Source organism: Vitis vinifera, chromosome 9, assembly GCF_030704535.1.
Source record: "Vitis vinifera cultivar Pinot Noir 40024 chromosome 9, ASM3070453v1".
Taxonomy (NCBI): domain Eukaryota; kingdom Viridiplantae; phylum Streptophyta; class Magnoliopsida; order Vitales; family Vitaceae; genus Vitis; species Vitis vinifera.
In genome coordinates, this window is record NC_081813.1 from 12,492,729 (window position 1) to 12,519,083 (window position 26,355).

Genomic DNA, 26,355 nt, shown 5'->3' on the forward strand with positions numbered 1-26,355 from the left:
TATCATTGATCAAGAAGTAAATTTGGATCCTCAACCAACAGACAATATTGTTCAACCCTTAATTGCAAATGAGGACATTGCTCCTGAAGAACAAACTCAACAACCTCAAGAAAATATGCCATTAAGGAGATCCACTAGAGAGAGGAGAAATGCAATTTCGGACGATTATATCGTATATCTCCAGGAACGTGAGGTAGAAAGTGGAATGATGGAAGATGATCCAATCAACTTCCAGCAAGCCATGAAAAGTTCCAACTCTCAGAAATGGATTGAAGCCATGAATGAAGAGTACAAATCTATGCAAGACAATAAAGTTTGGGAACTTGTCCCATTACCAGTTGGTACGAAGCCCATTGGTTGTAAATGGATATTTAAAACCAAGCGGGATTCAAATGGTAATGTAGAAAGATATAAAGCACGTCTTGTAGCTAAAGGCTTTACTCAAAAAGAAGGAATTGACTTCAAAGAGACCTTCTCTCCAGTTTCTACGAAGGACTCTTTCAGGATAATCATGGCACTAGTTGCACATTATGATCTTGAGTTACATCAAATGGATGTTAAAACAGCGTTTCTCAATGGTGACATTGATGAAACAATTTATATGGTACAACCAAAAAATTTTGTGTCTGAAGACTCAAAGAATATGGTTTGTAAATTAACTAAATCCATTTATGGGCTCAAGCAAGCTTCTCGTCAGTGGTACTTCAAGTTTCATCAAATTATTGTCTCATATGGTTTTGAGGCAAATCTTATGGATGAATGTGTGTACCACAAATTCAGTGGGAGTAAGTATATTTTCCTGGTTTTATATGTCGATGACATATTGCTAGCCACAAATGATATTAGCATATTGCACGACACCAAGAGATTTTTATCAAAACATTTTGAGATGAAAGATCTTGGTGATGCCTCCTTTGTCTTAGGAATCCAGATACACCGAGATCGTTCTAGGGGTATTTTAGGATTGTCACAAAGGACCTATATTGATAAAGTCCTCCAAAGGTATGGCATGCAAAATAGCAAACCAGGTGATACCCCTGTCGCTAAAGGAGACAAATTCAGTCTTAATCAATGCCCTAAAAATAGTTTAGAAAGTCAAGAAATGCAGAAGATTCCTTACGCTTCGGCTATGGGGAGTCTAATGTATGCTCAGGTATGTACACGTCCGGATATTGCGTACATTGTTGGCATGTTAGGCAGATATCTAAGTAACCCTGGAATGGATCATTGGAGAGCAGCCAAGAGGGTTATGAGATATTTACAGAGAACAAAAGAGTACATGCTTACATATAGGAGATTGGATCAGTTAGAGTTGATTGGGTATTCCGACTCCGACTTTGCTGGATGCCAAGACAGCAGAAGATCCACATCAGGCTATATTTATCTGTTGGCTGGTGGAGCAATTTCATGGAGGTCTGCCAAACAAACACTCGTAACTTCATCCACCATGGAAGCAGAGTTTGTAGCATGTTATGAGGCATCCAATCAAGGAATATGGCTACGAAATTTTGTCACTTGGCTGCGTGTTCTGGATGGTATTGAAAGACCATTGAAGATATTTTGTGACAATAAATCAGCAGTTTTATATTCCAATAACAACAGGAGTTCTACAAAATCAAAATACATTGATATCAAGTTCCTAGTTGTAAAAGAAAAAGTACAGAGTGGACAGATATCCATAGAGCATATTGGAACAAACTCCATGATAGCGGATCCGCTTACAAAGGGATTACCACCCAAGGTCTTTCATGAGCACACTGCTCATATGGGTGTTGTCTCATTTGAGGATATCCAAATTTAGTGGGAGTTTGTATTATTCATTGTATATTGCTCTATGTTATGTTTAGACTTTATCTATACATTTGGATTGTGTTCTGCAGAAATAAAGTATTCATTTTATTGCACTCTGTTAAATTATGCTAAAGATTTGATCTCAATAAAGTTAAGTTGGACCAGTTGGAAATAGGCATGAATAGATCATATTGCATGTAATTTCCATGCTATGCACTCATGATTGATCTATGTCATTTAGCTGTGCAGATATATGTGACCATTGATTGGTCTAGTAACGATTGATGTAACAAAGGCCACCTTAATCCTATGTCAGTATAGTTAATGGACGAGATTGTTCGGATATACCCTAAGGACATGATAGCAAATTTTGAGCTCATAAGGTTAAGCACATTTATTTGATTACATATGCATGTGGCCCAGTGGGAGATTGTTAGATTAATTTTTGTAATTAATCTATAATTTGGGCCACACATGTAAATAATTAAAATGTGTGTGCTATCATTTAATTAAGCCTAAATATAGTGATCTAATTAATAATTGATTAATTGGCTTAAGGGTATAATTGTCATGAGATTATTGTGTAGATACCATTAGACAATTATTATTTCTATGAGGGGCAGAAATATAATTGTGATAAAATTAAAACTGCTCTAGCGGTTTATAAATAGGGTTATGGTCCCCATTCTACGACTACACATTCCAATTTCTGAAAATCCTCTCAGAGAGAAATTGACACAGAATCTAGTGGTTAGAATTGGAAGACCATCTCAAAGGGTTTTCTTCCTATAAGGTTTCTCCTTCAATAAATTCAGGTATGCTTCCGCTATTATTTTTCTACTCATTGTTTTTAATAAGGAGATTCCAGTATATATGAAATTAGGGTATTCACCTTGTTAAATATTCTAGTATATTTGAAATTAGGGTATTTACCTTGTTAACTATTCCAGTATATATGAAATTAGGGTATTTTATAACAGTTTCATGAGGAAAATCATGTCTGGATCAGATCATTCCTCTGGTTTTGATCAGCTAAGGTTGATGGTCAAGAAGGTCCTGGCCAAGCCTCAACGATGATGGTGAGAGGGTCTTGTGGCTCACCGTCAAAACCATCCAAAAAGAAAGCTCTGACCTGGACTGCGTCATCTACGCCTATGACCATGATGCTTCTTCTAACAGCTTGATGACTCGTGTTGTTCAATGTTTTGGTGGAGTTTTCTAGGGTGGTGGTTGAGAAGCAGGTTTGAGTGTGTTGGGGAGGAGATTCAAAGTGCTGGGAGGATTTTTCAGAAAGGAGATTGCACACAGAGGGTGATCTTCTCTCCATTGGAGAGGACGACGATCAGAATTTATGGAGTAGTGGATGTTCAGAATTTTCTTTTTTTTTATAAGACAACGATCAGAATTTTTCCAAGGACGAAAATCAGAATTTTTGGAGAGGAAGATGCAGCAAAAGAGCCATCATCCTAGCGTCGCACCGTCAAAATTGTAGAACCGACACACCATAGACAATATCTCTCCATCTTCATGTACGGATTGATCACTCTGCCATTGGGACGCACTCTCTATGGGAAAACCAATAGAACCAGCTGTCATCTTTGCATAAAAGAAGGTTGCCACGTTGAGGGGCTGCCACTTTGAATTGTTGGCATCTTTCCATGGCAAAGGAGTTTCGACACGCATTGCTTCGCGGAAATACGCATAGACCTAGATCGTAGATTTCTGGGGAAGTCCGAGAAAATCCAGTTCAACCCGGTCACTCCAATAAACGGCTGATGAGGCGATTACTAGGATTTGGACACTTACCAAAACAACATTCGGCTGCATCCTTGAGAATCTCCAAGCGAGCCATACTTCCCATATCCACATGCATTCAAAAAAAAGGAAATAGAATATTCAATGATGGAGAGGCTGCCATAAAAAAATCCCCACTTCCCATAAGAAGAGGATGGCTACATGCTGGCTGGAATAAGAGGAATTTTGGAAATCCTCACGCTGCCATATAAAGAGAGGCTGCCATATAGAAAAGGGGATTTTTTTTAAAGATTGACACGGAGAGATACTATTTTTTGAGGGAACAAAGAGAGGCCTGAAGGGAAGAGAGGAGCAACTGCACCACCATAGAGGAATTCTAGAGAAGGTAAGTTAGAATTTCTAAGGATTTTAGTTTTAATTTTTTATTGGATTGAAAGATAGAGTTTTTATGTATTAATTTTGATTTTTTTTAATCGGGTGAAAAAGTTAGAATGTAGTTAGTTTGATTTTGATTCATTGTCTTGGTTTCAAAAGTTAGGTTTTGTTTAGTTTAATTTTAATTCATTATGTTTGTCTCGAAAAATTAGAATTTTTGTTTGATTCAATTTTTTTATTCATTGAACTAGATTGAAAGGTTAAAATTTTACTTAATTTATTTTTTATTCTTTGCGTTATTTTGAAATGTTTGAATTTTGTTTAATCTAGTTTTGATTTTTTTTATATTAGATTGAAAAGTAAATTTTTGTTTGCTTAGTTTTGATTCATTACTTTGGTTTAAAAGGTGAGAATTTTTTGTTTTATTTTAATTTTGATTCATTATATTACATTGAAAAATTAGAATCTTTGTGTAGTTTGGATTTGATTCCTTGCTTAGTTCGAAAAGTTAGAATTTTGCTTAGATCGGTTTTAATAGATTTAATTTTAAAAGTCAGTTTTTTATGAGTCAGCTTTTTATTTAGTTCAAGTGTTTTATAATTTTTAGTCTACTGTTCTAATTGATCCTATGTAATAAAGTTTATGTTTTTAAGTTTATTTTGATCATGTTTTGGTTCATCTTATTTAGTTTAGGTATTTTAGAATTTTAGCTCATTAGTCTATTTGATCCCATCTAATTAAATTTATGTTTTTTTTAAAAAAAAAATTGTAAATCATTTTTCTGATTCATCCTTTTTAGGATTTAAGTTGATTAGTTTAAGAAATATTTGGTTAATTCTTGGTTGATCCACTTTTAGTTTGTATGTTTTCCAAAGTTTTAGATAACTAATTTAATTAACCCTAAGTCGTATTATTCATGTTTTGAGTATACTAATCTTCATTCTTGGTTTATCAATATTTAGTTCATGCTTTTATTTTTCTAATAGGTTAATTAGTTTAACTAATCTTATGTTATTTTGCTCACGTTCTAAAATTGATGATTCTAGTTTTTGATTAGTTAATATGTTTTAGAATTCTATGTGTTTGTGTTACTATATTCACATTATTATAATTACATGTTTAGGTGTTTGGTTGATTTTAAATTAGTTCTAGATTGTTTATCTCAATTTATGTGTTTGATTGATCCTTATAAATTCCCGATTAATATTTCATTAGTTTTATTTGATCTAAAGTCGTTTGGTTTGTTGCTTTGGTGAATATTTATTAAATTTGATTTTTAGAGGCCATTGGAAAATCATGAAGATTGGCCTCTACCATCACCATTATCATTTTTGTTAATTACTAAAAAATTTTACTTTGAGGTTTCATTTTTGTTTTGTTTGGTATTTTATTTCTTATATTTTATTTTTTCCAAATTAATTCCTTTTATTTTAAAATAAAATACTTTTCTCAAAAAATCATTTTAAAAATCTATTTCAAAAACTCATTTAGAGTCCTCAAGATCAAAATCTTTTTTTTTATTTTAAAAAATAATATGCAACCATATTTTGTTCGGTTTGCATCCTTCTCGGTTTCTAACAAAAAGTTTGGTTTTGAACAAAAACACGAATCAAAGCTTGTGGTCCCAAATAATGGGATAATTCTGGGCTAAATTTGTGTATATTAATTCGGGGAATTGGTGAAACCCCTACATAAGAAAATCTTTTCAAAAATTATTTTTGTTGCCATTTTTGTCACTTTTTGAAATTATATCTATCTTTCTTTTTAGAAATTGTACACAAGATGAGTGTGATAATTATTGTTTTCATATATTTTGACAATTTCTGCTATGATAATTAGATAACGAGCATGCTAGGACTTCTTATTTTATTGTTTGTTATCTAACCTCTCATGTTTTGTGGAAGCGCATTAGGAGTTAAATATGCTATCCAAGTACGTTCCCTAATACCCACTTTCTAAACCCTATGAATATGTATGCCCATGCTTGCTATCCTCTTTAATTGCCTTGATATACATTTGATGATTGTTTGATTATCTTTGATAAAACAAATTTTGTGTGATGTATCTCCAAACTAATCTCTTATGTTTTATGATAGCGCTTGGGAAGCCGTCCAGGTACGCATTTTTAACTCTCCTTAATTGTGATTTGATTTTGTTTGATATGTTATGTTTTTTTGGAATCACCTAGCCTACTTAGGTATCCGAGATCAACCATTTAATTGCCACGCTTCCCTTAACTTAGTCAGTAGAGACCTCTTTAGGGCTTAGAGGGGTGCTACATCCTAGAGGTACCTTCCCAATAAGTAACCTGATCCCCGGACCAAGACTTGGGTTTTCAAAGACACGTTTTTCCAAAAATTATGGAGTCAATTTTTTTTAGGGTTTTATTTCTTGTTTTATTTTCCCTTCAAAAATAAAAATAAAATAAGTGGCGACTCCAACTTTTTTTAAAATTAATTTTTCACAATAAAAAGTGAGTCTCGCCGATCGAGTGGGGACGCACATGAAAAATGCGGGTCCACAATCATATATAAGGAGAGAGACAAATGGAGAGATATATGTTTTTAAAAAAAAACACTTGTAAATTCCCCGTAGTAAGAAATACACAGAGCTTTTTGCTCTGCCTTACCTTCTCATTTTGTTTTCACTTTTCTTTCTAGCCAAGCAACCTCTGAGGATGAATTCTCAGGGGATGAGTGGCTAAATTTTACGTTTCTTGGAGTGATGGAAGCTAGGTGAAGGACCTGAATGCAAAGGTGGGAGTTGTCCTTGCTTTAAAGGAAAGTAGTTGTTAATCATTAATAGTTTTTACTTCAAGGTTTAGCTTTAAATCCCTTAAAATCACCTTGAATGGCCAATACTTGGTAAGATTTTCGGATTCTATGGATGCTTATTGGTAGATCCATGGATGTCTATTAGTTATCATTTACGAGCCATTGGAAGGTGGTTCAAGGTGAGGGTCTTTAGTGTTTAGAGCCATTAATGGGAAGCAATTACCATTTTTCATGAATCCTTTGGATCAAATCTTAATTGCTAAATACAAAACCGGTTCAGGAGATAACCATCCTTCATGTTATTGTCCCCAACGCGATGAGAAGATCCGACATCTCCCCCCTTTGCCTAAGGAACCTGATCCTAGTGACCTAAAGCTCCAAGAGACCTTTTCTTTGTAGTTAACTTCACTTATTGTTTTTTCTTAACTTAAAATCAATCTTTGCAACTACAATTCCATTTTCTTTAAAAGCTAATTTTCATAAGGAAAAGCACCATTTTATTTCCTTCACTAAAGTCAACTGTATGATGAAAACTCATCCTTGTGGACGATCCTAGAGCCGCTATACTATGTTAGCTATGCTACCCTAGTGTGAGGTGATTTAGGTTTTATAAATTTTGTTGATAACACCCGTCTGAGCCAAAATCAAATGGCATGACTGCAATGGGGACGAATCAAATGGCGTCATTGCTAGGGATGAATCAAATGGCGTCGTTGCTAGGGACGAATCAAATGGCGCCGTTGCTGAGGACGAATCAAATGGCGCCATTGTCGGGGATGAATCAAATGGCGTCGTTGCCGAGGACAGTGCCAAAGTACATTGACATGACTTTTGGTGAACACTTGTGATCTTCATCACAAGTTTGGTGATTTTTCTTTTACAAATTCTTTTTCTTTGTCTATATTTTAGCTTATCTTTTATTTAGTTTTTAGCTAACCTTAACTTTTTCCTAGTATTGTATTTCTTCTGTTTTCTTTGTTTTTGTTTCAGTGATCTTTAGTTTTGCATGCCCTATTGGATAAGAGATATTGAGGAAAGACTTGTGAAGATTGAAACTCATCGAGAAACTGAGTTGGAAGTGTGCTTGAACATCATGGATGTTCCACCTGAAGACCAAAATAGCCAACATGGTCAAGAGGTGATTACTACTCAAAAAGTGCTCTTTTATAGCTTGTTATAAACTCTTTTAAACACTTTTGAGTAGTATTTATTACCTTTTAACTCAATTGGCACATTAAAGACCCTTGCAAATGTTTCTAATCAGTTTTTGGCAAGTTTTGGTGTTTTTGATAGCTTTTTTTATCATTAAAACGAGCCAAGAATGAGGGAGAATTTTGTATAGTCCATGGCAAAGCAAGTTAAAGCTCAAACACATGAAGAATCCAAGTTTTGGAGAACTTTGTAGCCTTTACCAAATCAATCAAGTATGTAAGGAAGAGAATCAGAGAAGAAATCTAACATCCAGCAATTTTTGCATAGCATGGCTATGCAAAAAAATTTCATGGCTATGCGAAATTTTCGCATAGCATGCAAAATGTCAAAAGGAGTACAAGTTGCAGGATAGAGAGCAAGACTGTGAAAAATGAATTCCACACCCTATGCGAAATTTCGCAAGCCTTGCGAAACCAAATACTGAGGAAAATGAATTTCACACCCTATGTGAAATTTCGCAAACCTTGCGAAAATCCTCCTGTGTAATTTTCAGATATTTTTGCACCAACTCCATTAGATTTTTATCTCGAGATATTTTGTGTAATTACCTATTTTCTCCTTGTAATCAGCTAAAGATATTTTTAGATATTTAGGATATCTAAATGAGGGTTAAAAATATCTTTCTATATATGTCTTAAAATATCTCTTTTGTAATATCTCAGAAGAAATTCCAAAGAACACTTGTAAATTCTTTTAGGAAGAAATACACAGAGCTTTTGCTCTTCCTTACCTATTCATTTTGTTTTTATTTTCTTTCTAGTCAAACAACCTCTGAGGATGTTTTCTTAGAGGATGAGTGGCTAGGTTTTTCGTTTCTTCGACTAAAGGAAGCTAGGTAAGGGATCCAGATACAAATGTGGGAGTTTTCCTTGCTTTAAATGAGGAGAGTTATTACCCATTAATGGTTTTGATTTTAAGGTTTAACTTAAAATCCCTTAAAATCACCTATGCCAATACTTGATAAGCTTTTCGGACTCCTTGGAGATCCATTAGTTATCTCTTACGAGCCTCTGGGAGGTGGTTTAAAGGTAGGATTACCTAGAATGGCCAATACTTAGTAAGCTTTTCAGACTCCCTGGAGATCCATTAGTTATCTCTTATGAGCCTTTGAAGGGTAATCCAAGGTTATGATCACCTTGAATGGCCAATACTTGGCAAGCTTTTCGGGCTCCATGGAATCCATGGATGTCTATTAGTTATCATGTACGAACCATTGAAAGATGATTCACAGTGAGAGGTTTTTAGTGTTTGAAACCATTAATGGGAAGAAACTTTAGTTTTTTGTGGACTAGTGGGATCAAATCTTGGTTGTCAAATACACACCGGTTCGAGAGATAACCATTCTTTATGCTATTATCCCCAACGCGAGGAAAATATCTGGAATCTCCCCCTTTTGTCTAAGGAACCTGAACCTAGTGACCTAAAACTCCAAGAAACCTTTTCTTTGTAATTAATCTCAATTACTATTTTTTGCTAACTTAAAACCAACCATTTTCAACCAAAATTATGCTTTCTTTTAAAGCTAACTCATAAAAGAAAAAGCACCATTTTAGTACTTTAACTAATATCACTTGTAATATGAAAACCCATCCCTATGGACGATCCTAGAACCACTATACTATGCTAGCTATGCTACCCTAGTGTATGGTGAATTAGGTTTATAAATTTTGTTGATAATTCTCGTCTGAGGACTGGATCAAATAGTACACCAATTGGGGACGAATCAAATGGCACCGTTGCCAAGGATGGTGCCACTTCGCAGTGATATAACCTTTACAGAACACTTGTGATCTTCATCACAAGTTCGGTGATTTTTATTTTCTTTTATTAACTCTTTTTATTTGTTTTTATTTTAGTTTATCTTTTATTTAGCTTTTAGTTAACCTTAATTTTTTTTTTTCTAGAATTGTCTTTCTTTTGTTTTTTTTTTTCTCTCTGTTTTTGTTTCAGTTATTGCTAGTTGTGCATGCCCTATTGGATACGAGACAGTGAGGGAAGACTTGTGAAAATCGAAACTCCTCATGAAACAGAGTTGGAATTGTGCGTGAACGTCATGGAAGCTACACCTGAAGATCAACATAGCCAACATGCTTAGGAGGAGAATTTCAACGCATATCGATCCATGAGGGACCACATGCATCCACCTTGTATGAGTGCACCGTCATGTATAGTGCCACCTATAGAGCAACTAGTGATCCGACCACATATCGTGCCACTTCTACCTACTTTCCATGGGATGGAAAGTAAGAATCCCTACGCGCATATCAAGGAATTTGAGGAGGTTTGTAATACTCTCCACGAAGGAGGAGCTTCAATCGACTTGATGAGGCTCAAGCTATTTCCTTTCAACTTAAAGGATAAGGCCAAGATCTGGCTTAATTCTTTAAGGCCAAGGAGTATCCGAACTTGGACTGATTTGCAAGCTGAATTTCTCAAGAAATTTTTCCCAACTCATAGGACCAATGGCTTGAAAAGACAAATTTCAAACTTCTCAGCTAAAGAGAATGAGAAATTCTATGAGTGTTGGGAGAAATAAATGGAAGCTATCAATGCTTGTCCTCACCATGGCTTTGATACATGGCTATTGGTGAGCTATTTTTACAACGGTATGTCTTCCTTAATGAAGCAACTCTTAGAAACAATGTGTGGAGGAGACTTCATGAGTAAGAATCCGAAGGAAGCCATGGATTTCTTGAGTTATGTAGCTAAAGTTTCAAGAGGATGGGATGAGCCGAATGCCAGAGAAGTGGGAAGAATGAAGTCTCAACCTAATGCTCCTAATGCTAAGACTGGGATGTATACTTTGAACGAAGACATCGATATGAAAGCAAAAGTTGCAGCTATGGCAAGAAGATTGGAGGAGCTAGAAATGAAGAAGATAAGAGAAGTGCAGGCCATTTCTGAAACACCAGTGCAAGCTATGTCGTGTTCCATTTGTCAATCTTTTGAGCACTTGGTGTCCTACGATTCCAACTGTGAGAGAAATGTTTGGGGATCAACCAAATGTTATTGGAAAAATTAAGCCCAATAACAATGCTTCATATGGCAACACCTACAATTCAAATTGGAGGAACCATCCGAATTTCTCTTGGAAGCCAAGGGCACCTCAGTACACGCAACCTGGCCAAGCACCTCCGCAAGCCTCAAATCTTAAACAAGCCATTGTGAATCTTAGTAGGTCATGGAAGACTTGTTGGAGACCAAAAATCCATCAATGCTCAGCTCAGTCAAAGAATTGATAGTGTAGAGAGTACATTGAATAAAATGATGGATGGAATGCAAAATGATCTATCTCAAGGCTCAATCTCAAAAGATAGATAATCTCCAGTACTCAATCTCAAGGCTCACCAACCTCAACACAGTGCAAGAGAAATGAAAGTTCCTTTCTCAACCTCATCATAATCCCAAGGGTATCCATGAAGTGGAGGCTCAGGAGGGAAAATCTTCACAGGTGAGGGAAGTCAAAGTAGTGATCACTCTAAGGAGTGGTAAAGAGGTTGATCTGCCTACATCCAAGCCAGAGCATGAACCAAAGAGTAAAGCAAAGAAAGAGAAGAGGAAGGAAATCAAAGGAAAGAGGAAAGGGAACAGTGCAAAGAATGAGGACCTTGAATTTAATGTGAATGAAGAACTGGAGAGGACCATCAACCAGGAAGATATGATGAAGAAACACACGCCTCCACCTTTCCCCCAAGCTTTGCATGGCAAAAAGGGAATCAATAATGCATCAGAAATTCTTGAAGTGTTGAGGCAAGTGAAAAGAGGGTTGAATGTGAATAAGAAAGCTTTCTTGACTGAGCAAGTAAGTGCCATTATACAGTGCAAGTCTCTAGTGAAATACAAAGATCCAGGTTGTCTTACCATCTTAGTGATGATTGGAGGGACGTGTGTGGAGAAAGCTTTGTTGGACTTGGGGGCAAGTGTGAATTTGTTACCCTACTCTGTCTACAAGCAATTAGGACTTGGAGAGTTGAAGCCAACATCAATGACTCTATCTCTAGCAGATATATCTGTGAAGATTCTAAGAGGAATGATTGAAGATGCCCTAGTTCAAGTTGACAAATTCTACTACCTAGTGGATTTTGTTGTTCTTGATACGAACCCGGTTGCCAAATGAACTAACTATGTTCCTCTCATACTTGGAAGGTCATTCCTGGCTACATCAAATGCTATCATCAATTGTAGGAATGGAGTCATGAAACTTACGTTTGGCAACGTGACGTTAGAGCTCAACATCTTCTATTTGTGCAAGAAACAATTCCATCTAGAAGAAGAAGAAGGACCAGAAGAGGCTTGCATGATTAACAACTTAGTGTAGGAGCATTGTGATAAAAAAATGCTCGAACATTTGAACGAGAGTCTTGGGGATCTTGATGAAGGGTTACCTGAACCCTCAGATTTGCTTGCTACTCTGCCCCCTTGGAAGATGAGGAAAGAAATTTTGTCTTTATTCAATGGGGAGGAGACATAAGAAGTTGTTAAAAAGGAGCCCCCAAAGCTTATTCTGAAGCCATTACCCACGAAGTTGGAGTATGCATACCTGGAAGAAAACAAGCAGAGCCTTGTTGTTATTTCTTTATCTCTTACCACTCCTCAGAAGGATTGTCTACTTGAAGTCCTCAGGAGATGTAAAAAGGCGATAGGGTGACAAATTTCTGATCTGAAAGGGATCAGCTCTTTAGGCTATACCCATCATATATACATGGAAGAAGAAGCTAAGCCAGTTTGTCAACCTCAGAGAAGGTTGAACCCTTACATGCAAGAGGTGGTACAAGTTGAAGTTCTTAAGCTACTTCAGGATGATATTATTTACCTCATATCAAATAGCCTATGGGTGAGTCCTACGCAAGTCATGCCAAAGAAACCAGGGATCACGGTGGTGCAAAATGATAAGGGAGAAGAAGTTTCTACATGCCTCACTTTTGGTTGGAGGGTGTGTATTGATTATAGAAAGTTGAATGTTGTAACAAGGAAGAACCACTTCCTGTTGTCGTTTATTGATCAAGTGCTTGAGAGGGTCTCTGGCCATCCATTTTACTGTTTCTTAGATGGCTACTCCGAGTGTTTTAAAATAAAAATTGATATTGAAGACCAGGAGAAGACCACTTTCACATGTCCATTCGGAACCTACACATACAGAAGAATGCCTTTCGGCTTATGCAATGCACACGCAACATTCCAAAGATGCATGTTAAGCATTTTCAGTGACATGGTGGAGCGTATTATGGAAGTCTTTATGGATGATATCACCATATATGGAAGTGCGTTTGATGAATGCTTAGTCAACTTGGAAGCTGTTCTAAACCAATGCATTGAGAAAGACTTGGTTCTTAACTAGGATAAATGTCATTTCATGGTACACCAAAGGATTGTCCTTGGGCATATTATCTCAAAGCAAGGCATTGAGGTGGACAAAGCAAAGGTTGAACTTATTGTCAAGTTACCATCGCCAACAACTGTCAAAAGAGTAAGGCAATTCCTTGGCCATGCTGGGTTCTATAGGAGGTTTATCAAATATTTCTCTAAACTTGCAAGACCTCTTTGTGAACTATTGGTAAAGGATGCTAAATTCGTATGGGATTGATTACTACCAAAAAGTGATATTTTGTAGACCTAATTATAATGGTTTTAAGCACCTTTAAGTAGTAATCATATTCATTTAAACCAATTAATTCATTAAGGTCCTTAGTAATTGGTTTTAACCATTTTGTGGCAAGTTTACATGTTTTTATCAGCTTATGAATCGATTCAAGCATGCCAAATGATGGAGGAGCTACTTGGACAAGTTAAAGCAAGGATTTTGGACATTTACAAGCTTGAATTTCAAGTGGAAACACGAGCACAAGCAAAGAGAAGCAAAGAGGAAAAGCAAGCAAAGTGAAGAGAAGCAAAGAGGACAGTAGCTGCAGTCTTCTTTCGCACTTTTGGAGCACTTCCCGAAGTCCATTTTTTTGCATACTGTATACCATTTCAAAGCTCTGGAAGTCAAGAATCCAACGCTTCAAACCATGCACGATTTGGAGCTGAAATGAGGAAGATATGGCCTTCGGAAGCCAACTGCTCCAGGTTATGCGAAAATTTCGCATTCCACAAGGTGTTATGCGAAATTCGCATAACATTCGCATAACATTCGCATAACCCATGCGTGTTGCGAATTTTACTCTGATTTTGCCGACTCCACTTTAGATATTTTCCTTTGTATTTTGTGATGTAATTTCCTTTCTTATCCTTGTAACTAACCAATCACAAGCTTTTGCTTTTGTAAAGACTATATAAGGGGTGAAAATCACCTCTTGGATCATATATAGAATATAGAAGATATATTACGTTTTACACTTAGAATTTTTACAGAGCTCTCCCGTTTCTATTTTCTTAGTAGCCAAACAGCCTCTAAGGGCTTTTCCTCAGAGGATGAGTGGCTAAAACTTTTAGTTTCTCAAAGTATGGATGTTATGTGATGGCTTGGATGCAATCCCATGAAAATTTCTCGCACCCGGAAGGTAAGGTAGACGTTTTTCATTAATGGTTCATTAATGCAAAGTTTGGTTTTTATTTCCTTTGGACAACTTCCAACGGCCAATACTTGATAAGCTTTTGGATTCCTATCCATTAGTTATCTCCTACGAGCTATTGGAAGGTGAGGTTTTCAATTCCAAGTTTTGGATTAATCCGTTAGAACCAATTTCAATGGCCATTGAAAGGTGAGTTTATCACTTGGAATGACTTTGAGTTGCCAATATTTGGTAAGCTTTTGGCTTTAGACCATTAGTTATCTCTTACGAGCCATTCAAAGGAAGTCTAAGGTGAATAATCATTGATGAAATTCACTACCATCTGTTTTGCCATTTTAAAGGATTAAAACTTGATTTGCTAAATCCATACCGGTTCGGGAAGCAAGCATCACCATAGTTGCAACCCCAACACGAGGAGCCTATCCTGAGATTTCCAATTTGCATAAGAGCCAGAGCATAGCTATCCTATCTTTGAGAAACTTGTTTTTACACCCTTTCATTTTAGTCTTTAATGTTAGCTTAGATTAGTTTACATCTTTCTGAAATATTTACATCTTCTTTTAAAGCTAACATCCATAAGAAAATCACCTATTTTCCTAATTTGAATATCACTTGTGTTTGCGAAAACCCTTCCCAGTGAACGATCCTAGAACCACTATGCTATAGTAGCTTGGCTACTTTAGTAATAGTATTCAAGGTATAAATTTTGTTGATACGCCTTTAAAGCTAAGCTACCATGAGTCGCATCAAGGATGATCGATGTCAATGGAGTTTTGAAGAACTTAAGTTATTTCTGACGATTGCTCCAATAGTGAGAGCTCCCAACTGGCAATTGCCCTTTGAAGTGATGTGTGATGCCAGTGACTTTGCTATAGGAGTTGTTCTTGGGCAAAGAAAAGATGGAAAGCCCTATGTAATCTACTATGCGAGCAAAACGTTGAATGAAGCGCAAAGAAACTACACAACCACAAAGAAAGAATTTTTAGTTGTAGTTTTTGCCTTAGACAAATTTCGCGCTTACTTGGTGGGGTCTTTCATTGTGGTTTTTACTGATCACTCGGCCTTGAAATATCTGCTGACTAAGCAGGATGCAAAAGCGAGGCTGATTAGATGGATTCTCTTGCTTTAAGAGTTCAATCTTCATATCAAAGACAAGAAATGAGTGGAGAATGTGGTAGCCGACCATCGGTCAAGGCTAGCCATCGCACATAATTCCCATAGTTTGCCAATTAATGATGATTTTCCAGATGAGTCACTCATGTTGATGGAAGTCGCTCCTTGGTATGCTCATATTGCTAACTATCTAGTTACCGGAGAAGTTCCAAGTGAGTGGAAAACACAAGACAAGAAGCGCTTCTTTGCAAAAATTCATGCCTACTATTGGGAAGAGCCATTTCTATTCAAATATTGTGCGGATCAAATAATATAGAAGTGCGTCCCTGAACAAGAGCAACAAGGGATCCTCAGTCATTGCCACGAAAGCGTATGTGGAGGTCACTTTGCTTCTCAAAAGACATCATGAAGGTATTGCAATTGGGTTTTTGTTGGCCATCACTTTTCAAAGATGCCCACACCATGTGCAGAAGTTGTGATAGATGTCAGAGGCTTGGGAAGTTAACACGCAGAAACATGATGCCTTTGAACCCCATTTTAATAGTTGATCTTTTTTATGTCTAGGGCATTAACTTCATGGGACCTTTTCCTATATCCTTTAGCTACTCCTACATCTTGGTGGGAGTAGATTATGTTTCTAAATGGGTTGAAGCGATCCCATGTAAATGCAATGATCACAAAGTTGTTCTCAAATTTCTCAAAGAGAACATCTTCTCTAGATTTGGAGTACCTAAGGCCATAATCAGTGATGGGGATACTCATTTTTGTAACAAGTCATTCGAAACTCTCTTAGCCAAGTACGGGGTGAAGCATAAGGTAGCTACACCTTACCACCCTCAGACTTCTGGGCAAGTTGAGTTAGCAAATCGGGAGATAAAAAACATACTGATGAAGGTGGTCAATACGAGCAGAAGAGATTGGTCTATTAAGCTTCATGATTCATTGTGGGCGTACAAAACAACTTACAAGACCATTCTTGGAATGTCTTCTTATCGCCTAGTCTACGGCAAAGTGTGTCATCTCCCTGTAGAAGTGGAATACAAAGCTTGGTGGGCAATCAAGAAGCTCAACATGGATTTGAGCAGAGCCGGCATGAAAAGGTTCTTAGACCTTAATGAGATGGAGGAACTGAGAAATGACGCTTATAATAATTCAAACATTACAAAACAAAGGTTGAAGAGGTGGCATGATCAGTTAGTCTCCCGCAAAGAATTCCAAAATGGACAAAGAGTCTAGTTGTATGACTTTAAGCTCCACATCTTCCCGGGAAAGCTGAAGTCAGGTGGATAGGTCCTTTTACTATTCAACAAGTGCATTCAAATGGAGTAGTGGAATTACTCAATTCCAATAGCACCAGGATTTTCAAAATCAATGGCCGTCGTCTCAAGCCATTCGTGGAGCCTTTTTCTCGAGACAAGGAGGAAATCATCCTCCTTAAGCCACATCAAGCTTAACAAGACAAGTGGCTAGATGGACTTAGCCTGTCAGAAGACATTAAGTCCATATTTTTTTGTTTTAATGTTGATTTAAAGTTTTATTGATTTATTACTTATTTTAATTGTGATTTCTTACTTTTATTTTATTTTTTTGTGATTTAATTTAATTTTTGATGATCAATTGCAGGTGGATTTCAAAACAGATGGGAAAAACCTTAAAAAAATTCTAGCAGAGGAAAAACCAAAAAAACATAGTATTTCGCACACCCTGCGAAAATTTCACAAGGCTTGCGAAAATCCTAAATATCATTTCGCAAAGGGTGCGAAAATTTTGCACACCCTGCGAAAGCCAATTCGCACACCCAGCGAAAATTTCGTAGGGCATGCAAAAAATTCTCACCCAGCTTTGCGAAAAATATTTGCCAAAACGCTTTGCGAAAACGCTTTGCGAAAATACTTTGCGAAATTAGAGAGGGTGTGTGAACCCATTTCACAACCCTAGAGAAATTTTGCAAACCCTGTGCAAATTCCAACAGGTTGTGTAAAAACCAACGGTCACTGAAAAGTCTATTTAAACCCCTTTAGACCCTATTTTCATTTCGCACACCCCATCTGCCCATTGCGAAAGCCTCCATCACCTTGCAACGCCCCAGCTTCCATAGTTTTTTCTCCATTGGACGCCCCACGCCTACCCATTTGAAGAGGCGACCCACACCGAACCTGTGGAACATAGACCCGAGCCTCTCACTCCATTTCTGACATGGTGCAGATTAGAGGAGGCCATACTGACTCTTCACTGTCTCGCAATCCGAGGCCAAGAGCCTCCTTTCCGCAGGATTCGACATTTCAAGCCCCCGAGGCTCCGACCATTCCATCTTCTGAGGGTGGAGTGCCCTCTAATCCAATACTTCAATTGGTCATATCTCCCTCATTTCAACTCCAAATTGTGATCCATTTGAAGAATTGGATTCTTGACTTCCTAAGCTTCAAAATCATTGATGATTTTCCTTAGGAAACTTAGTGGAAGTGGTCTCGATTTTGGCTCAAAGTTGACGTCACTGTGCTACCATGTACTTTGTGCAGCCTTGCTTCAATCGGCCATATCTCTCTCATTTCAAATCCAAATTGCAATCCGCTTGAACCATTGGGTTTATGACTTCCTAAGCTTCAAATCTATATATGGTTTGCCTTAAGAAACTACTAGAAGATAGTCCCGATTTTGAGTTCAAGTTAACATCATTGTCCTGCCATGGATCTTAAACCAAGAACATCCAAGAATGCTTCTTTTTTCTTTAACCACCATAGAATCTCAAAAAGAACCTTCAAGATTCTTTCTTTTCTCTTTAAATACCAAAGATGGATATAAAAAATTGAAAATTTTACAATAACAAAAAACCTTGTGCTCTTATAGTGGAGCTTACAACCCATCTACTGAAAAGAAAAGATCTTTACAACCAAATAAAAATCTAATACCTCTTATGGGGTGTACAACCCAATCTAGAGAATCAAAATTCATAGATGATATCACAATTAGAATCAATCAATTTAAATATATTGATATATTTAATTGAATGAATAAAGCATGTCATTCATTCATCCCTTAAGGTCATGGGATGAATAAAACAACCCTACAAAATAGAGTTAACACACCCTAGAATAAATCTAACATGCTAAAATCTACCCTAGGGCTCTGATGCCAATTGTTGGGAACCCTGGATTACTTTGTTCCCATTCCCTGGATCTCATAGAGTGTATGAAAATCTATTCTAGGCTCTTTGAATCTATCGCAGCGAAAATGAAGTATGAAAAAACCATTATTGATACCATAGAAATCATAGATCTAGAAAATAAAGCCACATACTGTGGACCCGCATTTTTCATTATGCGTCCCCACTTGATGACGAGACTCATTTTTTATGGTAAAAAAACATATTTTTCTTATAAAAAATTGGATTCACCACTTTTATTTATTTTTTTAAAATGGGAAATCAAGTAAGAACAAAACCCTTAAAAATGACTCCTAACTTTTGAAAAAGTTGTTTGTGAAAAACTCAAGTCTAGGTTTAAGGATCAAGTTACCTATCGAGAAAGTACCACTAAAGAAGTAGCACCCCTCTAAGCCCTAACGAGGTCTCTACTAGCTAACTTGATGGAAATATGGCAATTAGTCAATTGATTATGGACACTTAGATGGGCTAAGGTGATTTTTAAAATTCTATTAACACTAGCAAGCCAAACAAGAATTCAAAACACAATCATAAAGAACGGATTGTATTGCATACTTAAACCACAATTTAAGCACTATCAGAAGACATCAATGGGTTAGTTTAGAAAATAAAACACACATCATGCATTATTTACCCTAGTCTGTTAATCAAACATGGCAAGTCAAACAAACAACCAAAAAGATATGCTAAACATGTTGACAATCACATACGAAGCAATACATAATGATCATATATAAAGCAATACATAATTTATGGAATTAAGATGCGAAGGTAAGATGAGTACCTAAATAGCATACATAACTCATAATGTGCTTTCACAAAACATGGAAAGTTAGAACAAAATTATACTAATCAATAATAAAAGAAAGAAACCCTAACATGCTTGGTATCTGAATAGCATAGCAAAAATTATTAAAGTATACAAAATCATCAATTATCACATACATCTTGCATATAATTCCTAACAAATTGATGGTTATGATTACAATAAGTAGCAAAAGTGGCAAGAAAGATAAGTTTTGAAAATATCTTTCATATAGGGTTTCCATCAAGTCCCCATTTTTCATAAGTTTAACCTATGTATTCCCTTTAGCTTGGGGGCATAAGTTCAAACCTATGCAAATAGAAATAAAATTTTGAAAACCAACGAAGGAGAATGCAACTTAGATGAAAGAGTTGCATAATTTTTAGAGAAAATGTGTTTTTTTGCCTAAACCTAGAAAAAAAATTCTTCAAAGCCTTTTGATGATTTAAATACTTTTAAAAATAATTTTAGGAGGAGCAAAAGGAAACAAGAGAAGTAAGAAATCCCAAACAATAGTCACAAAGTAGGAATTTTTAAATTATAATGTAAGAGAATTTGAAAACAATACAAAGAAACAACTTGGATCTCCTTTTGGCCACCTTTCATTCACAATCAAGGAGCCACATCATTGATGGAGAAAAATTCTTTTTTTTTTTTAAAGAATAGAAGTGATTTTGACTTAATTCAACATGTCAATTTCTAAAAATCTTTTTCTAAAAAAACAATCTTTCAAAGATAAACAACTATCATCATGAATTTTAACTAAATCACAAACAAATAACATGCTTTCAAATATAAAAGATCAAACATGAATTTTAACAAGGAGATCTTAGTCCCAAACAAGCCAATATGCTCTCAAAATAAATAAATAAATAGTAAAACACCATGAGTGGTAACAAGAAATTAAGTCTTAAAAGAAAAACGAGCTATAAAAGATGAGCAACCATATTTCTAAATAGCATGCATATAAATAAATAACATGAATCTAAAATAAGAATGTGGCTAAGTCCTAAGAACTTCCAAACCTTCCAAGATAAAAATTTTAATTCAATAACACAATCAAATTGCATGAATAATAACAAGAGGATCTAAATCCTAAGACTACCAAGTTTCCAAAAATGAAAACTTTCAATATCATGGAAACTAATCGAATGACATGAAACCAAAAACAAGAAGATCAAATATTAAAATTATCAAATTTGCATTCCAAGACTTTTAATAGCATGGGAAATAATCTAATGACATGTAGCTAAAACAAGAAGATCAAAACCTAAGAATTAATTAACTATCGAGGATAAGACTTTTAATGGCATCTAAATAACCTAAATAACATGAAAATAACTAATATCAATCAAATAACGAAAAATCATCATGACACTAACTTATTGACATTCAAGAAAAATTATTTAACAAAAAATTATGATGAATAATAATAAGAATATTTAACACATTAGAACTATCAAATTTTCAAAGATGAGAACTCTCACAGCATGAAAATGATCTAATAATACTCAAATGGCATGGATTATCAATATCTAAGATTAAAAGGGCAAAGGACAACAAAAATCAATATGGGTTAACAAATAATAATAATAATAACAATGATAATAATAATATAATAATAATAATAATTTTAAACTAACATGGATCAACCAAAACTACAAACTAAAAATTCAAGGAGCAATATAAATTAACATAAATGTTTAAACTTAACAACAAACGATTTTATAAAAAATGTAAACCAACATGAATATTCAAAATTAAAAACAAATAATTTTATGAAAATGAATAAATAAATACACAAACAAACTTTCATGAATATTATAAATCTCCATGGATATTAGTTTTCATTTGTTTCATTTTAAATTTATAACAATGTAAACCAAAAACACCATGGCCCACCACATTCACTTTAATTTTTAATTCAATGAAACAAACCACTAAAAAATAACATACTTCAAACATTTCATGGCCGGCCATATGTATATACATCAATCTCACTTAATTTGTTTTTTTTTTCTATTAAAAAAACACACACACACACCATGCCACATACATCCTATCAATCTTCGAATTTTTATTTATTTTTATTTTTTTAAAGCCAAGCCACTAGCACCCAAACATTCATTACTCTATATTATATTAGAAAAAACAATCCACAACCTTCCACTACATATATGGCACTCATGGATTCAAATACCAAAGTTTCCCAAAAATTTAAATAAAAAAAAACCTCACCTATGCGTATTCCCGTGAAGCAATGCGTGTCGAAACTCCTTTGCCATGGAAAGATGCCAACAATTCAAAGTGGCAGCCCCTCAACGTAGCAGCCTTCTTTTATGCAAAGATGACAGCTGGTTCTATTGGTTTTCCCATAGAGAGTGCGTCCCAATGGCAGAGTGATCAATCCGTACATGAAGATGGAGAGATATTGTCTATGGTGTGTCGGTTCTACAATTCTGACGGTGCGACGCTAGGATGATGGCTCTTTTGCTGCATCTTCCTCTCCAAAAATTCTGATTTTCGTCCTCGGAAAAATTCTGATCGTTGTCCTATAAAAAAAAAATTCTGAACATCCACTACTCCAGAAATTCTGATCGTCGTCCTCTCCAATGGAGAGAGGTGATAGACAAACACCCATGTCAGTAGCTGATTCTTCTCCTCCCTAACAGATGCTGTTATGCTGAGTCTTCTCTAACAGATGCTGTTATGCTGAGTTAGAAAGTGGTTAGATTAGTTAGATGATTAGATTAGTTAGATGCTGTAATATATATATATAGCTATTGATCTACCGTACAATTACGTGGTGAATAGAATAAACTCCTTATTCTTGCTAAATCCGTGCCTGAGCACTTTCATGGTATCAGAGCCATAGGCTCCTGAATTTTTTTTTCTGATTTCTCTCAGCAAGACAATTAAGAAATCTCCAGCAACATTTTCTGCTGCAACTTTCTTCTGATCTTTGCTTACTCACTTCAAGAACATACTGTACCTACTCCGATGGCTTCATCAACACAGACCACGCCGGAGATTGTCTCTTCTCAGGTAACCCCTACCCTGAACATGAGCATGCTGAATCATCCTCTTCCTATCAAACTAGATAGAGATAATCATATCCTTTGGCATACACAAATGGAAAATGTGATATATGCCAATGGATTTGAGGACCATATTCTGAACATCCACTACTCCAGAAATTCTGAACATCCACTACTCCAGAAATTCTGATCGTCGTCCTCTCCAATGGAGAGAGGATCACCCTCTGTGTGCGATTCTCCTTTCTGAAAAATCCTCCCAGCACTTTGAATCTCCTCCCCAACACACTCAAACCTGCTTCTCAACTCCCACCCTAGAAAACTCCACCAAAACATTGAACAACACGAGTCATCAAGCTGTTAGAAGAAGCATCATGGTCATAGGCGTAGATGACGCAGTCCAGGTCAGAGCTTTCTTTTTGGATGGCTTTGACGGTGAGCCACACAAGACCCTCTCACCATCATCGCCATCATTGGTATATGGATGGAAGAATCCGAACCCCCGTCATCTATTGCTCCTGCCTTTGATGATTGAATGTGATATATAACTCAAAATTAAGGCTATTGCACCCGAAATTAGGCACCACACCACAACCTCATTCGCCAATGATCTCTGATTTTCTTACTTTCAATGGATTAAATGATCGAAGATGTCAGAAAGTCAGAAAAGTTCCTCTCAAGTCTCAATAACCCCCCCAGATGTCGTGCCTTCCAAAATTTGATGTGGATTATTTCCTCTCAACATACCAGAATGTGGTTTGGAACTCACAAAATGGTGCATGATATAGCTTCATGCGTCCTTCTATGGCGCAAATAGCAAGCAAGCATCCTCGCGGTCCAAATAGCAATGCTGGATTTAGTATGGTCACATGGTGATGTCCTCTGATGAAGAAAAAGGTTGTTGGATGGTGCAGTCTATTGTAAGAAGACCCTCAAAATAAAATCTGCAGTCCCTGTTGATCATTTTTCTAAAATCTGTACCCCCTTTTCAGCCCTTGTGCATGCCCTATTTTATTCTTTTCAATGGTGCATATCGATGCCCTCATTCGCCACCATGGATGGTGTCTTTGCCTTTTTTCTTCTTCAAACGTTTCCTGAATCTCTCTTTAATCTCGTTCTCCTACACCTCTTCTCTGACACCCCAAACCGAACGTAGGGGTAAAATTATAATTTAGAAAAAATAATTAAATTAATTTAATAAGGGTAAAAAAGTTTTTTCTTATTTAAAATCCCTAGATATAAATTAGATTTTTCCTATCTTCTCTATTCAAAAAATCCTTTTATGCAAAAAATCCTTTTACACAAAAAAATAAAAATAAAAATAAAAATAGAGAGTATAGGGTTAAAGATTTGGAGGGTTAGGGTTGAAGATCAATTTTTCCAAATAAGATTTTAAATCCTTAAATTAGTATTTTATATTTGTTAATTAGATTTAAATACTTTAGAGATCTCAATCTAGATTACGGTTTCTTAAATTAATTTTTAGATAAAAAAGATTAAAAATTTATGAATATGAATAGAGTGATTAATAAAGATTGGAAAGTTTTGAATATTCGAATAAATCAAAATAAAAAATAATAATAATAATTAAAAAAACAAGGATTCTTTGGAAGATTTTGATTTAGGCCAAGGTTAATTTATTTAAAAAATTTAGGTCAAATATTGAAATTATGAATATAGGTTGTTTCATTGATGAAAATAAGGAAATTCAAAAAAAAAATAGATGAATAGATCTAAGCAATGAAATTTTAAAAATTAACTGAGTAAATAAATATATGATTATATGTGGCTTAAGGGATTGGAAAATATTAGGAAGAAAATATATATATAATAAAATAGATATGTGTGGGAGTGTAGTATTGCAACGAAGGGTTTAAAAAAAATGAAAATCAATATGTAACCATGAGAGGCAAAGGGTGGTAGTGGAATAAATTAAAATAATAATAATGAGTAAAGTTGGTGGGGTTGTTGGAGTTATTAAAGTACATGGGGTATTTTGTTAAATAAGAGGGGACATTGGGATCAATAAGAATAATGATATTAATAATAATAATAATAATAATTAAAATAGACGGTTATACTAAGATTTGGAAGGAAAATGAGTTTATGAAAATTTGGAAATTCATTAATTTATATTATTATTGTTTAAGAAGTTGAAAATAATATTAGGTGGTAATATTATTAACATGGGAAAATAATTAGGATCCCTAATACTAAATAAATAAGGGAAATTAATGCAGATTTTGTAAAATGAAATAGTTTTATTTTTATATGATCTTTTGAAATATGTAAAAATATTATTTTTATTTCTATGCATGGATCAAATATATATTTGGTATGAAAAATATGTTTGAGCATTTTCTTTGTTTATCAAAAATGAAAATTACGGAGATATGATGTTTTGTTTTGTAAGTTTGAATTAATAAAATAAACTGTTTGACTATGATTTTTATGACCCTAGTTGATGGTTTATTATTATTAACATTTCTTGCCCTAATCAATGGGTTATAATAGTTGATCATATGGCCCTAGTCAACAAGTTATAATAGCTGACCATATGGCCCAGTCAACGAGTTATAATTATTGAAATTTGGTTCTATTCATCTAAAAAAGAACAAATTTGAGGTTAACCGCTCATTTGTGAAGTCCTACCTAATTGGGCATCATTGTTATTTCATAACCAAAGTAAAGATATTTTGAATGTATTTGATTTAGTTTTGATGAGAAATTGTTTTGAAATGGATATGAGAGAGTTTTATTGAAAATTTTTGAATGCATTAGCATGTTTAATTCAAAAGTTTTTATGAAAATAATTATATGATGTATTTCCTATTTATAATTATAATTAAAAATGTTTGATCCATGAAATTGTATTAATGTTCCTTATTGGGCTTTAAGCTCATTCCCCTTCATTAATAATTTTTCAAGTACTCTCAGTTCGGGCAAGGAGTGATGATTAGGTTGGAGAATTTTTTTTTTCTTTGTTAGGATTTTGTTGCAAACTTTATTTTGGACATTGTTTAGATGTTAAAATTTAATTCTCATTTGAATTATTTGAGTTTAGAGTTATTTGGACAATAACACTTTGGTTGATGTGTTAATTTTTTTTAAGTTGATATCTGGAGATTTTAGAATTTTTTTTATTTTACTACTCTTGGACAAAAATTTGGTAATTGGTAATTGGTAATTTCTAGTTACAAGATGAATGTTTGTGTCATTTCCACTTTAAGCCTCCAGGCTTCAAGTGTGAAAGGACCATCATGCCCTAGGAGTGGGTTTTAGGGCGTGACATCTTCCTCTTTCCTCTCGTTCCCTCTCCCTACCAAAAATCAAAACCCTTTCTTTTTCTTTCTTTTTTCCTTCCTTCTTCTCAAGCCTTTTCAATCTCCTTTACTTTTCTTTTTTTTCGAATACCTCCTTTTTATTTTTTTATTTTTTTTTTCCAAAATAGCATTTTTCAACTCTTTTTTTAGTTTAAAATCCCATTTGTTTTCCCATCAATACTTTCTCTCCAAGGCTTTCTTTATGTCTCCTTTTAAATCTAGCCTTTTCCCATGCAGCAACCCTTTGAAAATCCCCATTTTCTTCCTTCCCAATCCTCTCTATTTTTCTGTCTCTCCATTACTTCCACAATTTCTGATACAGCCCCTGTTGGGTTGCCACTGAAGTTTTCAAGCTTGTGATGGGCCTAGTAATAAGAGAAAGAAAATAATGGGCCCAATGCATAGAAAATGATGCATCAAAAGTGGTAATGTTAGTTGAAATGTGCATGGCAGCCATGAAGTCTCCAATGGACCTCATTCCTTATCAGAAAATTATT

At 35.2% G+C, this 26,355-nt stretch overlaps 1 protein-coding gene across 1 annotated transcript; it reads left to right on the plus strand.

The window, feature by feature from the left end:
• The first annotated feature begins 1,129 nt into the window (after nucleotides 1–1,129).
• On the plus strand, nucleotides 1,130–2,975 carry LOC132254281 (secreted RxLR effector protein 161-like). The gene is made up of 2 exons (XM_059739576.1): nucleotides 1,130–1,535; nucleotides 2,824–2,975. Exons 1-2 carry the CDS (start codon nucleotides 1,130–1,132, stop codon nucleotides 2,973–2,975), a joined length of 558 nt encoding a protein of 185 aa, XP_059595559.1.
• Nucleotides 2,976–26,355: the final 23,380 nt, after the last annotated feature.